This window comes from Micromesistius poutassou, assembly GCF_964030765.1.
Source record: "Micromesistius poutassou genome assembly, chromosome: 11".
In the NCBI taxonomy this organism is placed as follows: domain Eukaryota; kingdom Metazoa; phylum Chordata; class Actinopteri; order Gadiformes; family Gadidae; genus Micromesistius; species Micromesistius poutassou.
This window is the reverse complement of record NC_140281.1, coordinates 16,426,802-16,444,526: the sequence shown is the minus strand read 5'-3', so window position 1 is coordinate 16,444,526 and position 17,725 is coordinate 16,426,802. Positions and strand designations below refer to the sequence as shown.

Below are 17,725 nucleotides of genomic sequence, written 5' to 3'. Positions count from 1 at the left end.
CAGACTAAAGCTGCACCACACAATTATAATTCCCAAATAAAGAGCAACAAAGAGGCAGACACATACACATGCACACGCACGCGCACACACACACACACACACGCACACACAAACATACACACACAGACACACACAGATATGAGGATTGAACATTGATTTTCCCTGCCTGGAGTCAGAGCACCATAATACACTAATCTATCATCACCAGAGAAAGAGAGATAGGGAGAGAGATAAATGAGGAGGGAGAGAAAGAGCGAGGGAGAGAGACAGAGAGGGAGATAGTGAGAGTGATAAACAAGGAGGAAGAGAGACAGAGAGAGGGAGAGGGGAGAGAGAAAAGTAAGAGACGGAATAAAGAGTGGGAGGGAAGGGATAGAGAGTGAGATAGAGAGTGAGATAGAGAGAGAGAGAGAGAGAGAGAGAGAGAGAGAGAGAGAGAGAGAGGGGCATGGGAGAGAGAGAAAAATTGAGAGAGAAGGAGGGGTAATAGAATAACACAAGAAAGAGAGAGAAAAAAACAAATTGAACTGCAGCTGCAAACTATCTCATACACATACCCACATACACACACACACACACACACACGTCGACAGATAAACAGTCGTAGGGTACCGTGGTTACAGAACATGGCTCTCAGTTCAGTGACTTCCGACGCTGGCCTCGCCCCCTGGGGCTCTCCGCCGGGCCCGCCTCCTTCACCATCTCCCAGGATGCACTATGGCTGCTTGCTTCGCGGCCCGCCACTAGTCCACTGGCCACTAATGCGGACACTCGACGGCCCCCCGGCAGGCTCGGTTATCCTTGAACGACCGTATGGCCCGGGCACTATGGTATCATCACCTCTAGGGGGGATTCTGACTTGGAGGCGATCAGTCATAAGCCCACAGATGGTAGCTTCGTCCCATTGGCTCCTCATCCAAGCACGCACACCACATGTCTGAACCTGCGGAGCCTCTCATACTGGGCTGGAGTAATACTGCACCAACACAGTAGGGGAAGACAAACCTGTCTCACGACGGTCCCAAACCCACGTCACGTTCCCCTATTAGCGGGTGAACAGTCCAAAGGCACTGTGTAGTCTGCTTCACAACGACAGGAAGAGCCGACGTCGAAGGATCAGAAAAGCGGCGTCGCTGTGAACACCTGGGCGATTATCCCCGTGGTAACTTTTCTGACACCTCCTGCTTCTAAACCCGAAACATCAGAAGGATGTTTTGGGAAGTCTGTACTGACTGGAAATCCAGATCAAGCGAGCTTTCAGCCCTTCTGCTCCAGAGGAGTATTTTCTGTCCTCCCTGAGCTCGCCTTAGGACACCTCAGCGCCCCCGTCAAAACTCTCTGTCTCTGTCCCCGGGACGGGTTGGCAACAAGACCCCGCTTGGGGCTCTCCTCCCCCACCTCACAGTGAGCGGGAAAACCATGAGCGGAGTGGTCTTATAGTGGTCAATATTTATCAGCCGAGCGAAAATATGAGATCCTCCTGTGATCTCACACACACACACACACACACAATACAAGCACATACACATAGCTGCAGACACACATAACAGACACACAAACACACAATAGAGATATATGTATATATATATATATATATATATATATATATATATATGTTATGTCCATACCATATGCGTCAATATACAGAGCATTCTAGTGAAGTATCAGTGAAGTCGATGTGTGATCTCGTATGATTTGTCATCACTTATCTCCAATGTTGTGCGACCTCTTGTCTTCTCTGCATATACGATACCTACACACATGTTGGCTAGCTGGTGTGTGTGTGTGTGTGTGTGTGTGTGTGTGTGTGTGTGTGTGTGTGTGTGTGTGTTTGTGTATGTGCGTGTTCATGCGCCCGGCCAGTATAGAAACGCATGATTCACGTGTGACTCACACTCAACTCCCACACTTGTGACACTTTTCACAACGTTTAGGGAGCCAAACTCCCACAAACTCTCTCAAACACACACACAGACAAGGGAACACACACACACACGCACACACACTCTCACACGCACGCATGCCAGCACACACACTCACACACGCACGCACGCCAGCACACATGCACGCAGGTACGCAGACAGACACACCCTGGAACACACACACACACATGCACGTGCACACACACGCACACACACACACAGAAGGGTAATAAAAGTGGATTTCGTAGCAACTCTGGGGACTCAACCAGGACCTATAAAATATTTGTCCCTCCCAGCGGACTGTTTGTGTGTTTGTGTGATTGTGTGTTTGTGTGTGTGTCTCCTTGAAGTGTGCCTGTGACAATCAAAGTTTGACGAAGTGGCGCGTGTGTGTGTGTCTCTCTCTCTCATTTGTATTCGGAGGCTGGCAGTTATGAGAAGGGTGTTTACTGCCATAAGTCTGTCGGTTAATATCAAAGTGCATTCTGGGAAAGTCTGGTTTCCTTGGCGGTGGTGTGTGTGTGTGTGTGTGTGTGTGGGGGGGAGGGGGGGTTGTGGGTAGGCACTAGACAAAATAAAAAGCAAGGGCATAGTATATAAAAAACTTAACTTAAGAATCCTAAAGAATATCTAATGCCAAGGCCACAGAGATGTGGTGTCCTTCAGAAGTGAGGTTCATATATTCTTTAGGAGAGTATACATTAAAAATCATTGGGTCGCCCGGTATACAGACGGGTTGCAAAAGATTGCTGACATAAAAGGTATACATTTTCTGTTGCCGGTGTTATTTATAAACAAAATTGCATCATTCTAGTTGTGGGAAATCGCTGACTTATAAGCTATACATTTTCTGTTGCCTGTGCTTTTGATAAAAAAACATTTAAACGTTTTGAAAGGTCTCATGAAGGTCCTGTATCTACGAACACACTGCCTAAGGATTTGTAGCCACAAGCAACTTCTAACTGCTTAGTGTGGTGCGCACACGTTCACTGGGACATTGAGGTTACAAACAGATGTTGACTGGGTTAAGCATATGTGAAAGCAGATGTACAGAAATGTAAGAAGCATAAAATAAAATAAATAAAAAAGGCTCACAGGTTGAAAATGTTTGGGAACCACTGATTTTGAACATCACCCTGCGTTTTTATTCAGCCTGTGGGGAAATAAACTTGTTTTAACACTCTGTATATCTTCTGTGTACAATTGCTATTCCATTGCTACCTTCACATCATTGACATTCAACGGCAAGTTGGAACCAACTCTCCTGGGAGATGAAAATGGAAAACTTCAATAACGAAACAACAGCCAGTGATATTGCCCTTAGCCAAGTAGGTTAAATTATTCATGAATGTACTACTCCAACACCGAGGGCCGTTTATCAGTCTGAGGGGCGATAATTTAATATCACAGTTTATCATCTCTCATGGCCTGGCGTTGAGTAATCATTCATTATTATGGCTCAGCACTCCGTTCTGAATCTTAAATTATCAACATAATCAAACATATAAGCTTTGAAATATTAAACAGGTTTCCGAACAGCCTGTTTTATATTGGTTATTTTGTTTACTAACATGTTACACTACATCTCTGTGAATGTTATTCACCTAGTTTCAGAGCTGCCAACTCTCACGGTTTCACCGTGTGACACACGTTTTTGCCTGCTTACACATGCGCACACGCCACACATCCACTTTCTCACAGCAAAAAAAAAAAAAAACACGCGTCCGTCCACCCCCCGGACGGTATGCATTACAAGATTCTACAGAATTTCATGCCAGCGAAAACCCAAAAGTCTGCCCTGTAGCTTGAATTCTTCTGTCACGTGGCGGGAATATTTACACAATTACTTTAATTATCTACATTTTCATAAATGCCTCAATTCTAACACCCACTTACCCTCTTAAGTGCTAGAATACAATTATTTATCCATTTTTGAAAAGGAATACAAATAGATGGGGATAGTTTCAGGCAGGCCGAACGTCAAGCACGCACACCCCTGGTCAACAATTAAGCAACGAATGTCGATCCTTCGGGGTCTTACGAGTGTTTTAAAAGCTCAACTGCACACGCTTGCTTATGTTATTGACTGTATTGTAAACTAAAAAGCTAGCTAACTCACTAACTACAGCAAAGTTTATCCATAACACCCCCCCCCCCCCCCCCCCCCCCCCGTCAACAATCCCATTTGCTGGTTTTTACACCGCAGAACCCAAAATGTCCCCGGATTTTGTCTCAGAAATCTGGTCACCTTACCCTAACAGCTAACTATAAAAGTTAGCCACACTACAAAGCCAAGCCACACTACATTGGGTAGTTACACCCTAGGGATGCTAAATTGACAACGTAATTCAGCTCTAACCCTAGCTAACCATAAATGTAGCGCCATTTATGCATTTGTAGTTAAACCCTGAGGGATGCTGCTAACACTACAGGGGGTCATCCCTATGTTCCCCGGGTCCTATGTTCCCTGCTTTGTATGTGACCGGGGAGCGAATGTGTTTTTCGTAGGCGGAATCCGGAAGAATCATGAATATTAGGGTTACGGTTTGGGTTAGGGTTAGGGTCACGGTTATGGTTATGGTTATGGTTAGGGTTAGGGTTAGGAGTTAGCGTGCGAGTTTGTCGTGACCGGGGAACATAGGACCCGGGGAACATAGGTACGCTCCCCACTACAGTTAGCTGTCGCAAGGTCACATATCAACACAAGCCTGTTGACCTGAGAATGTTTCTGTGAATCTGAACAATACATCACACTGCATAGAGGTCATACACACAAACACGTGCACTAACAATTTCTCTCTCACACACACACACACACACACACAAAATATCACATTTCTCTCTGTCACCTAGACACACCCCAGAGACCCAGCATGAACCAAATACCATAGCAGGGCGTGTGTGTATGTGTTTGTGTTTATCTGTGTGTGTGTGTGTGTGTGTGTGTGTGTGTGTGTGTGTGTGTGTGTGTATGTGTGTGTGTGTGTGTGTGTGTGTGTGTGTGTGTGTGTGTGTGTATGTATGCATGAGTAAGTAACTGCCAGAGTGGAGCCTTCTGTTCAGAACGTGCACATGCAATGTGTGTGTGTGTGTGTGTGTGTGTCTGTCTCTCAGCTGTTCTGCACAGACGGCCTGAGTTGAACAGCATCCACCATCCGCCCAAAAACACACACACACACACACACACACACACACACACACACACACACACACACACACACACACACACACACGTCACTTCCCAGTTGTAGAACTGTTTATAAACACATATTAAGGGTCTATGTTTGAAAGTGTGCAACACAGATCCCTCCCCAGTGAGCTACGGCTGCTCTTCAGCCTGGCTGACCAGTCCCACCGCGGGAGTAAATCTCTGCTTATATAGATGCAATAAGTACGCCGGCAGACACCAGGATGGATGGCTGGCTGTCTCGAGCATGCCTTGACAGGCTTTATGGGATGTTTGGCTGTTTGTTTTATGGCCACTTTAGGTTTTGAGGCGGTCATGGCGACGGTGGCCTGTGCGTGTGTGTGAAGTCAATTAACTTTGGCTTTAACTAACACGGCTGCCGCTTCTTTGCGAGGGTGAAGGCAGGGCTGTGGGGAGAAACCCCTGTTTTATGTTGAATGTTGAATACCGTCTGAATTTCCTCAGAGTCCCCTGCTACTTATAGTCTCCGGTCTTTGTTATTGTGACCCTGGCATCCTACTTTTATTTTGATCATATTATACGTGATATTATATAATATTGTATGCATATGATAATCATCCTCAAATTTCGATTTTTGTCTTATTATTTTTATTTATGTATATGTCATCATCATGATGATGATCATGACAATGATCATTCTTTGTTGTTAGTATTTAGTGAATATAAAAAAAAACCGGTGGAAAAGATCATGGCTGTATGTGGATGCAGTCGATTAAAGAAAGCTAATTGTAGCACACACGCACGCACACACACGCACGCATTCACATACGCACACAAACCCAAAATACAGATTTAATATTTGTGTGTGTGCTGCTATGGGCTCATTGTAAAACACTTAGCTACACTAGAATCGAACAGTCTGTCAGAAGGGCCCCCCACTTAGGGCTGGGGGGCAGATAGTCGTCAAGTGTCTTGCTATGTTGCTAACATAATCACATAATCACTTTCACACCCACGGAAAGTTCTGCTCGTTACGTAAACGTAATGTGTGACTTTTAAATCAGGTGTTTTCTTTCTCTTGTGCTGAAGCAGATCAAAGTGAACACACGGTGACCACCAGGCGTTGAGCTGACAGCTGGTCGGAGCAGAGATGTGTTATCTCTGCGTGGCGGCTCATCCATTCACACACACACACACACACACACACACACACACACACACACACACACACACACACACACACACACACACACACACACACACAGACCAGCAATATACCATCAAGTTATTCTCGTCCATTGGATAAAAGTAGAGACAATCAATTCAAGACTGCATGGACGCCGGTTAATTTAAAGGGTAATGTTCTTTTTTTTCTTTCAGTAAGCTGAAATCGAGGTGTTTTCTCATATAGACGCCTAAAGGCCACTTGTCGAGGTGGAAACTGTGATGATGTTGGGCCAAAGGGAATCCCCGTACTCTGAGGTGCACATAGCTGCCCTAGAGCGAGCGCTACGGAACAGGTTTGAATGCTGCAACAGGGAAAACGATTTTCTGTCAAAAATACTTCAAAAAAGATACACACGTGTAACGATACAAACGATACGCGCGCACACGCACGCACGCACGCAGACAGACAGACACACACACACACACACACTCCCAAACAAATGATGTCATGTTATTGATGTATCCATGCATGTACACTGTGTGTGTGTGTGTGTGTGTGTGTGTGTGTGTGTGTGTGTGTGTGTGTGTGTGTGTGTGTGTGTGTGTGTGTGTGTGTGTGTGTGTGTGTGTGTGTGTGTGTGCGTGCGTGCGTGTGTACTGTCCTCTGTCCAGCCTACCTTTCATCCAGTCCACCACCTGACTCGTGCTCCATTTGCTCACCGGCTCCATCACGAGCGCCATCGAGAAAACTTTGCGAGGTATGCCCCTCACTCCGCGAGGCGTCCGAACTCAACAGATCAATCCGGGGTGACTCGGGGTCGTGTTACCGGTACGGTCCGTCCAGCGCAAGTCCACTTCCTATCTCTCCGTAACGGGAGTCTCGTCTTGTCCGACCCCCCCAACCCCACCCCCCCCCCACCCCCGCACCCCACGTTAGCGCAGAGCCGTTACAGCCGCGAGCAGCAGAGCGCGGGACAGCCCGGGCGCGCGTGTCGTGGAATTCGGTACATTCCTCAGCCCGAGCCAGGCTGACATGTGTCGCCTCCGTAGCCTCTGCTGCTACTGCTGCTGCTCTCGCCCGCGCTCTCTTAGTCTCCCCCCTCCCTCCCTCCTCCTCTCCCTCTCTCACTCTCTCTCTCCCTCTCCCTCTCTCTGTCGTGCGAACCCTCCCTTTCTCTCCACGCGACAGCCCGGTGATTCCGCGAGGTGCATGCAGGTCCGTGGCACTGATGACGCTCAGGCGAAGGATGGAAAAGTCACACCACCGAGAGGACCACTTCAGCATCCCCGGTGTCATCTCTCTCTCTCTCTCTCTCTCTCTCTCTCTCTCTCTCTCTCTCTCTCTCTCTCTCTCTCTCTCTCTCTCTATCTCTCTCTCTCTCTCTCTCTCCCCCCCACTAGCAAGGAGCGAGAGTGAGAGTGTGAGGTATGATTAAATCGAGCACGCGCCCCGTGGGTGGTAATCCGCGGGAGCGTGTTTCCCCTCGTGAGTAGTAGGCGGAATAAAAAGCATTCCCTGTTGACGGGCGATCGGTGCGTTATTCGTGCGCATTAGCTGGACGTGTAGGTGTGTGCGCATATAGGCATTTGTGAGTGTGAGTGAGTGAGTGAGTGAGTGAGTGAGTGAGTGAGTGAGTGAGTGAGTGAGTGTGTGTGTGTGTGTGTGTGTGTGTGTGTGTGTGTGTGTGTGTGTGTGTGTGTGTGTGTGTGTGTGTGTGTGTGTGTGTAGGTTTCTGCGTGTGTTTCTGTGTTTGGTTTCACTCGTATTAATGCACAAATAAACTATACAATGAGACCGACAGATGATACAAGATATAAGCTCCTCCCCATTAAGTTTGGTTTATCCTAGATGTGTTTGGGGGGACGTTTGAGGTTTAAAAGGGTAAACTAGTTGTTCCATTGGCCCCTAGTTCCATGGTAGGAGATATAGCTGTAAAATTTACAGTGACCACCCCCTCCATGCACACACACACACACACACACACACACACACGCGCGCGCGGCGTACCTGGCGAGGCCAGTGTTTGTTGCGTCATGTTCTCTGTAGCCACAAGGGGGCAGGGGGGCTCATTAAAGATATGACTTAAACCACCACAGGGATTCATATATATGTACGTGTTGTTTATGTGTGAATTATTTAAAAAGTGGATTTGGCCTCTATGTAATCTATATTTTAAATTACATACATTAATAAATCATTTATATGGGGGGGGGGGGGGGGGGGGGCATTTTTACAAATCATTGAACATTAAAATGTTTACAATTTACAAGACACAAGTTGACCCCTAAAAGTAATAATAATTATGAGACAAAAACCTCTCATTAATTCCCCATATAGAATAAAATCGGAAAAAAAGGATCCACTTAATTTTAAAAAGTGTGTTGGTCCCTGGGAGATCTTGGATCCTGTGTGCAGCATTCAGTTGCTGTTGTTGCTGTTACATGTCATAGTTCATATAGTCTGGATTAAGTTATTCACATAATAGATTAAACGCATATGTCCAAACCATAACTGAATTTCAGAACCCTAATCCTACAACTGTATGTCATAACAGTAAGGATTAATCCTATCCTATCCCTACTTGTTTTAATACATTTTTGATAATACAAAAACTACAGTTCCTTTGCAAGAAGCACTTTGCCTGCCTATAATCTACTTTATTACACTTTTGTTTCTATATTTGTTTTTATTTTGCCTAACATTAAATACAGATTTTATATTCCTTTCATTCATCTTACATATGGATATTAATGTACTTAGCAGGACTACTGTAGTTTGTGGAACTGAATCTTTCTTTCTAAAAGCCTTTTTGTTTCCTTTCCGAGTTGTTTTCATTCTCACGGATCGTGAGAATGAGGAGTTCCCCTTTTTGTTTGGACTAATTCCTTTTGCTTCTTCATTTACAGCACAAAGACATTTTAACACCTTTTGCGAACTTTCATGACCTTTGGCCATGATTTTATTTTCTCTAACATGCATGTTTATATCCTTTATTTGATTCATGAACATGAACATGTTATATGAACACAATATTCTGCATAACCCCAGAAATTATTTTTTCTTGGTTCCTGTGATAGGAGCGGGACGATGTGATGAGGTACAATAATCGACACAATGTTCATGTTGCTTACAAGTTTATGAGTTAAGATTAATTTACACAAACCTAGAATTGGAATGATCACCAATAGTGCACTTCAGTCATTTACTAATCTAAAGATAAATGATTTAGCCAGCTTTTACTCCAAACAATAGCTCACTCGATGCCATAAATTGTTAGATTTTTGTTGTAAACTAAGTTCACCCCTTTTATTAAAGGGGTGATATTATGCTTTTTCGGTTTTTCCCTTTGCTTAAGAGTGTTTATAGCATGTTTAAGGTCTACTAAGTGAATGAAATCAAAGTCTGAGCCAGGAGGAGTTACTCGCGCCCACCGAGAACACCCCTCATTAAGTGCCTGAAACACCTTGTTTGCGCTCAGCATTTACTGCCATGACAACCTGACGTCAGACTCTGCAGGGGGAAGTGCGGAATGCAGAAATCTGGCCTCCCGGCTGCTTAGCCACGCCCTCAAACAAAGCTGTTTACAGCGGTGGCTGGTGGAGTACGACCCATGGTTTTCGCATAGGTTAGTCCTTACAGACGAGGCAGTCCCTACATTGTTGGCCCAACCTGGACCTTCAGGATCACAACAAGTATTGTAGCAACCGTGGGCGTGGTCACCGTGTTCTGTGTTCTGCCTGCTGCAGGGGACAGGCATCCCAACCAGGGGGGAAGGCTGCGCCACACCGGAGCAGCCACCGGCAGGGGACCCAGCGGCCTGCCCGTCAGCGCCGGCCACTGGAACACTTGGACTGTGCAATGGGTGTTAAGGTGGGGGCTGTGTAGCGACCATGGGCGTGGTTGCCGTGTTCCGTGTGCCACAAGGGATTCTGTTTTTTTTCCCTGTTTTACCCCACCCTGGTTAGGGTTAGTGTCAGTGAGATGTTCATGGTGATCTGTTGAGCCATTGTGTTTGGTGGGGTTCTGTGTGTGCGTCAATAAAGGCAACTCTCACAGTCGTGCTGTGTATGGGGGGCGAGAGTTCTATAACTGCTTAATCTGGGCTCCCGTCTCGTCCTTCCCGTGTTGCTCGCCACAGTATGCACACAGTGAACGAGTGTTCACAAGTTGGTCGTAGCTGAGCTGTACACCCAGTGCATTAATACATTACTCAACGTAACACATAGTAATCAACAGGAGTTGTTTCATTTTATTTTTTTATCACTTTTCAAGGGCTAGATACATCACTCCGAAAAACAACAGAACATTAAAGAAAAAGTGCAAAAGTTAAAAGTGCAATGTATTTAAATTTGGCAGAAAGCTAAAGTAAACATAAAAGTCTTCAGTCTTGTTTAAAAAGTGGTCAAAGTTAATGTTTCGTGTTTACTCTGGGGATAATTAACAGATCTGGTCTCAGAGAAGATCTCAGTGGTCTAGAAAGAAGGCTTATGTAGTGCAAGCATATCAGTTACATACTTTGGCCGTAAACCATGTACAGATTTATAAGTGAGCAGCATGATTTTTCAATCAATTCTCTGACCTACAGGGAGCCAATGTAACGGTGTAAGAATCGGTGTAATGTGTTAAAAAAAAAACTCTAGCAGCAGCGTTCTGAACAAGCTGTTGTTGAACTCTTGCAGCAGTGTTCTGAACAAGCTGTAGTTTAAATCTAGCAGCAGCGTTCTGAAAAAGCTGTAGTTGTCTTACAGGTTTTTTTGGAAGACCTGTAAGGAGACCATTGCAGTAATCAAGCTTACACGTTTTTGTAAGTCTTGAGTGGCCATGAGCCCTCCAAGTCTTGCTATGTCGAAATGTAAATCTGAAGCCTTTCTGTTTTAGCATAAATACATTTTTTAGCATGAATAAGTTTTAGCATGAATAAAGAGGGCCCTAAGATCGAACCTTGTGGGGTTCCACATGTCACGTTGGTTTGTTCTGATACAAAGTTGCCAATGGAAACAAAATAGTTCCTATGTTGTAGGTAGGACCTAAACCAACTTCAGACTGTGCCTGAAAGCCCCACAGTTTTCTAACCTGTCCACAAGTACTGTATGGTCCACAGTGTCGAATGCAGCACCGAGGTCTAGTAGCATTATTATTGAGTTTGTGTTCAGCCGCATGTCGTTTACAACTTTAATAAGGGTGGTCTCAGTGCTGTGAAGAGGTCGAAATCCTTGAAGTTGAATCCTGAAGTTGCAGGAGGAGAACTTTCTCAATGCTTTTATTTATAAAAGGTTGATTTGATATTGGTCTGTAGTTGTTAATAATAGAGGCATCTAGGCTCCGCTTTTTTATATAATATATATTAACTATAACATCAATACTAAGGTTCTTTCCTCACTTTCCCTACCTCTTCATCTTCCCTCTCTCCCTCACAGTAACGACCGCGTTCTTACGCGTTCATCGTTTCCTTTTCAATTTTAAGTTTCATTTAATTTGATGATGTGACGTGCTAGCAATATTAACCATTTTTCTAACATACACACACACACACGCGCGCGCACGTGCGTGCTTGGTGTGCATGGACATAGCCACAGAAAATGTATGTTTAGTACATGGTCTAAAATAAAACCCTCAAAATATTCATGCATAAAATTATCTTCTTACAGATCTTACATACACATACATGTAGAACTTCAACTTGAAATAATCTTACAAGAACTTACCAGAGAATACCAGAGAACTATGTACAGTCAACACCAGCTTGACTAATACATTATGAACCAAATCTCCTTACAACTGGAGTGACAGGTCTGATGGCCCTCCCTCGCCCCTAATTACTATTGGACAGGTGCCCATCTCCAACCCCTTAATACTAACATTATTGGGTCAAATCTAAATGTAAACAAAATTTGGGGGTGGTTGAGAGCACTTGTCAATCAACGTTACCAATCTAGCTAGGACCACCATTGATTGGCCAAACCTGCTGTTCCCATGTCACAACGTCATGACATTTCTAATTTCTTCAGCTTTTATTTTGTAGCGAGTAATGAACTGCAAAGGGAAAATGTATCAAAGTAAAAATATACATTTTATTGAAGAAAAGTAGAAATGTAAATACTCAAGTGAAGTATAAATCCCGAAAAAACTAGTACAGTAACGTATTTCTACTTTGTTACTAAACACCACTGTATTCATGTGTTTATAATCATGAAATATGACATAGTGATATGATTGTAAAGTCTAGTGCAGTGTAACAGTGATATAGAAAAAAAATCTTCTGTGAACAAGAATTTTATTTATAATACAATTTGTATTGAAGAAAACAGCAGTTTCAGATTAATCTTCTAAATTAGATGCAAAAAAGTTCACACTACAAATTATCTTTTAGTTATTAATTATCCATCATAAAACTTGATTCTTATACAAACCCTTTGATTAATATTAACTTTTAGCAATGGTGCTAATAATATAAAATTACTATACGATTACGATAATGCAAAATTACGATTTTCACTATAAGTCATTTAGCAGTCACGGCGTACAGTGAATAGGCCTTCATCACAGAGGTGTAATGGACTACTCAAGTGTTGCAGACACTTAATTACATCTGTATACCACCTGGATCCATCATAGTTTTCTCTATCAAGATGCAATGGCTAATGTATGCAGTATTTGTTTTTCTTCCTTTCGTTATACAACAGGGCCCCGTTTCCTGAAAGCACCGTTAGCTTAACAACGTCGTTAAAACCCTTGTACGATCATCACAGAGTTTTCAGACCATTTCCCGAAAGCATCGTCGTTAAAACCCTCGTAGCTAACGACGGCTCCAGGGGTACTCGTAGAGCACTAAGATGCATCGTTACTATAGCCTCAGTGGAGTCACCAGCTGGACATTCCGTGTATTGGATGTGTTTTATTAAAACACGTCATCCAATACCACTGAATGTCCAGCTGGCGCTATTTCGCAATACCCCAAAAACAGTGGTTCCCGCATATATATTACTCGTAGACTACTGTTAGATTTAAACAGCAAAGACAGAGACATGTTAGAAGTCAACAAAAATTCCAATTCCAAAAATACATGCGCAGTCGAAATGTACCGATCAAACGCCACGTCGCAAGGCAACCTTATCACAAGGCATATAATAAAATCAAATGATTCCATTGCTCGTGTGGGAGGTCGCTTGCGAGCTGCACTTGCTGTCTCCCTCTGATTTTAATTCAACCATCGTGGTTAAAATGTCCTCAATGACAGAAGACATACTGTAGGCTACATGAATCATGCTGAGACCAGCGGGTGTCAGAGAATTTCTGCAGGCGTTTTTTGTTGCAATTGTTTGCCATAAAGCACTGTAGGCGCGTCGATGAGGCTGTGATGAAGTTCACTATTTATTGGACCGTGTCTAGACAGTTACAAACATCCCTGACCTTAGTGGAGTGCACAATCGCCAAGTTGAGAGCGTGGTTTCTCCAGTGAACGTAGACTGCTGCGGGAAACTGCTGCGATGCGTGCCTTTCCCGCTTACATTGCCCGCACCATCATACCCCTGCCCAACAATATGGGCAGGAATTGATCTAGACCAGCAACTGCAATAGCCGTGTCAATGCCTCTGCGTTTGAATGATAATGAATGAATGGAACGTCGCATTTTTAATGTTGACACCAAAGTTTCTAGACAAGTGCTTGGCGCGCCAATCACTGAATGAATGAATTAAACCTTCTGCGGAATCAGAGAAAGTCTGCCCTCTTTGCGGCGCAAAGCATGTTTCAGAAATCAGCACATTTAAATAAATGCTATATACATGCTATTTTTTATTTTTGTAATATCAAATTATTTCAGGGGAGAAAATGCCGTGAAACAATGTAGGCCTACGCACGGTGCGTTCGGGATTAGGACTGATATAGCATATATCGGCCTAAACCTAATCAATTGTGTTTTAATATTTGTAGCATTCATATTAGTCTATTCTTTTCGTAGGCTACTCTGCTGTTGGCCTTGATGGGGAGATATTTTTTTGCTGCCACAAAATATAGTCAACATTCCTGCGTCTCCCCCTCCTACCGAGCCCATTTCAGCACCGTGTCAGTGGACAGCTACAATCCTACGACGTCGTAAGAGCAGAGCACGCTTAAGAGAAGTGTTAAGAGGAGTTTCGGGAAACGCTCGGAAAAAAGTAACGATGCATCGTAAGATCCATCGTACGATGGATCATACGAGCGTGGATCCATCGTTATCGGGAAACGGGGCCAAGGTCAATAATCTCTATATGAATTGAAATATTCCAAGTAAATAAATAAATGGAGTTTTCCATTGTCTAGTTGTTGTTTGTTGTTGTGGCTAGACTGATGGATCCGGAAAACCTTGGGCAGACCAATCATGTGGGACTTGGTTGGTCTAGTAGAGGTGAACACAGGTGTATCTCATCTCAAGTGAGTTCCACCTGTTTTTGCCTCTTACTGTTAGACCTCTGTGATATATAGGCCTATTCACATACCTCACATCATCAAGGAGCAGTTATAGGTTAGACATTTTACTCTACCAATACCAAGTAACACATTACATTTCCTATTGAATGCTTTAGAATAGCAAAAAAGTTTAATTTCAAATTAACAATGACCATAGTTTCCACTTTTAAGTGAGGCCTTGATACAATAATAAGCTATAGAGCTATGCAAAAAAGCGATAACGTTGTTTGGCATACGCACACAAGTGTCACGGACAGGCTTTGCACACCCGATCTGGAACATATCTTGGTGAACTTCACCCTTGTTATAGTGATGGCGGTCTACATACCTTTACATGCTAATGACTGGTTAGCACTTGAGCTAATAAACTCAGCTATTGGCAAACAACAGAACTCCCACCCTGAAGGAGTCTTCAATGTCGCAGACAAACCTCAGGTTAGTTCTCCCCAGATTTCATCAGAAGTTGAAACGCCCAAGTGGGGGTCAAAACCCATGAGACAGTGGCCGTTTCTCAATACCACGTACGTGAACTACAGACTCGCGGACTTGGAAGTGCGTACTTGGCAAGTCCGGACTTCCAAGTACAGACTTACGAGGACGCGAGTACGCACCTGCAATTGGAACAGCAGCGGACTCGATGACGTCACCACGTCAGCTCTGTTAACTGTGCTTTACGGCCTCATGTAGGCATATACTACTGAACAATATAAACAAATTATATAAAACTATTTGTTATATATGTAAAATGTTCCTATATATAGACTATTATTATGGCTTACATACAATTTTAAAACATGGGAATGCGAAATGCATCCTGGGATATTTAACGGTCCCAAGTCCACACAAGTCACCTCTGATGCATCCTCGGTAGAACGGCCTCATCGAGAACGCATCGAGAACACTTCCGGGTTCTACGACTGTACTTGCGTACTTGGAATTGGAACAGTACTTGGGCTACGACTGATGACGTTTCACGAGAACGCAAGTACACAAGTACAGATGAGAATGCTAATTGAGAAACGGCTAGTGTTTACACCAATGTCGACAATGCATACAAATACAAATCAACACCAGAGGGGTATTCCATCAAAGTCGCTAACGAAAGCGGCACTTAGTTGATTAAGCCCAGTTAGTACTAGCGCCAACTTCCACTTGAGGCTCAAGCCGTTCCATCAACGCAGTTCAGCCGCGCCTTGGTCAGGCTAGTTCAAGCCAGGCTAACGTTATCCTGGATTACACGCATTCACAAGATATGTAACTAGCCCATAACCGCGAATGTCGAATCATGCGATCAAATGTCCGAAAAGGACCGAGAGGGATCTTTTCCAGTGGCGAACAGAAGCTGCTTGTGGAGGTCTATGAGGAGTACAAGCATATAATAACTCAAAAAGGGAACACCGTAACCATTAATAGAAACAGAGAGGCTGCCTGGCACAAAAATTGGCGATCTGTTGAATGCATAAGTAGTATTAAGTTAATTTTAATTTAATATTGACCATGGATTTGAAAGCAGGGAGGAGTCTTGAGTTAACGTGTCGGACTTGTACCCGGTCGTCCGGGGTTCATTCCCCACGCAATTAGTAATATAGGTAGGATTACTAGAGAAATCAAAGAACTTTTCATGCCATTTATTTTCCATTTCTTTGAATATTCTTAATTAGGGAATTAATAAAATTAATATAGGGAATTACAAAATGAAGCCTACGCCAAGAATACAATGAATTACTCTGGACGTGAACTCAGGTAGCGCGTATCACAGTGCAAGTGCTAGACCATTCACCCAACCGCTGATTCCTGGTCATGCTATAATACATAGATTTGTATAAAAATGTGTTGAAAAAATAGCCACAGTAACAATAGATAGCAATTCATTGAATCATTTAATTTGCATCATTTAATCTTAGACCCTTAGTGAAAATATATGCTGTTTGTACTTCATATTTGTACATTTGATGGATTTCTCTGAAACACTGCTCACGTTAGCCTGACAGTTAACCTGCTACCGACCAGGTTAGTTTGGTCGGATAAGTTGCCATGGATACTTAGCGGAGATTCCCTTAAATCACGTTAATGGAACGCAACTCTAGCTGAAAGAAGCCCGGCTAAGCGAAAGCTAAGCTAAGCGAAGCGAAATAAGCCTGGCTTTACGCTTATCTTGGTTGATGAAATACCCATCTGATGTACCCATTAACCAGATTGAGAAGGTGTTTTGCAATACAGCCTTAATGAGAGTTTAAACAAACAAAGCTGGCAAAGGGAACTGTTTCACTTTCCCTCCATAGAGACAGACCTCAGAGTCTCTAGTATAATCCCCTCCCCCCCCCATCCTCCAAGAATTTCTACGCCTTTTACTGGTCTGGTCTCTCTCCGGGGGGTCCGTCCTCCACGGTGAGCCGTAGATGCTCACCCATTGGGTGCTCCTGGGTGTCCAGGGCCTGCCGGAGCGTCTCCCAGAACAGGTCTGGGTGTGCGTCTGCGCGGGACCAGCTCAGGTAGGTTTGTCTCTTCAGGAGCCTCCTCATGCGGTAGTACGGAGACAGCTGCTGCATGGGAATGTCCTCCAGGAACACCAGGATCAGCACGTCCTTCTGCTCGTCAAACAGACGGAAGCTGGGGAAATGGAAACGGGGAGAGTTGTTTTTTCATATATGTGAGCTGTTTAACCTTCAGGTGAAGGTTGGTCTGAGGAAGAAATACTTTCTTAATATACTCAAGTACTTTACTTGATTGTTTTTGACACATTTTCAACTTGCTACAACTTTCCATGCATTGATGTAACCAATCATTGATCAGCAAGTCAGTTATGAGAAAATGACCACGTGGCAATGTGGTGATTTAATCGTCCTTTAACCCTGATTGTTCAGAAGTAAGTCGCAGGAGCGGCCTACAGTCTAAATTGGGTCATGCAGAAGCAGGTGCAGTGGAGGCAAATATAGCTGGCCATTCCTAACAAATTACACCCAAATAATAGCTCTTAACTCTGACCTATAGCAGCTTCTACTTAAGGTTGTCAACACCAACTGGTAGTGGGTTACAAAC

The 17,725-nt window shown here is 43.9% G+C and overlaps 2 protein-coding genes across 4 annotated transcripts in view; both read right to left on the bottom strand.

The window, feature by feature from the left end:
* Positions 1-7,037, bottom strand: part of cnksr2a (connector enhancer of kinase suppressor of Ras 2a) — a 45,822-nt gene extending 38,785 nt beyond the window's left edge. Inside the window, exon 1 of the mRNA XM_084475141.1 lies at positions 6,915-7,037. Coding sequence (XP_084331267.1) covers positions 6,915-6,978 — 64 coding nt within the window. The 5' untranslated portion in view covers positions 6,979-7,037. The remainder of the gene's footprint in view (positions 1-6,914) is intronic.
* The window catches only part of LOC311355379 (toll-like receptor 13), a 52,313-nt gene that overhangs the window by 24,615 nt on the left and 9,973 nt on the right, over positions 1-17,725 (bottom strand). For 2 of the 3 annotated variants that reach the window (XM_084475142.1, XM_084475143.1), the window contains one exon: positions 12,365-17,296. In XM_084475142.1, the coding sequence (XP_084331268.1) occupies positions 17,035-17,296 (262 nt within the window). In that variant the 3' untranslated portion in view covers positions 12,365-17,034. Of the gene's footprint in view, positions 1-12,364; positions 17,297-17,725 lie in introns of those variants that run through there. The other variant, XR_014637431.1, reaches the window with a different exon arrangement.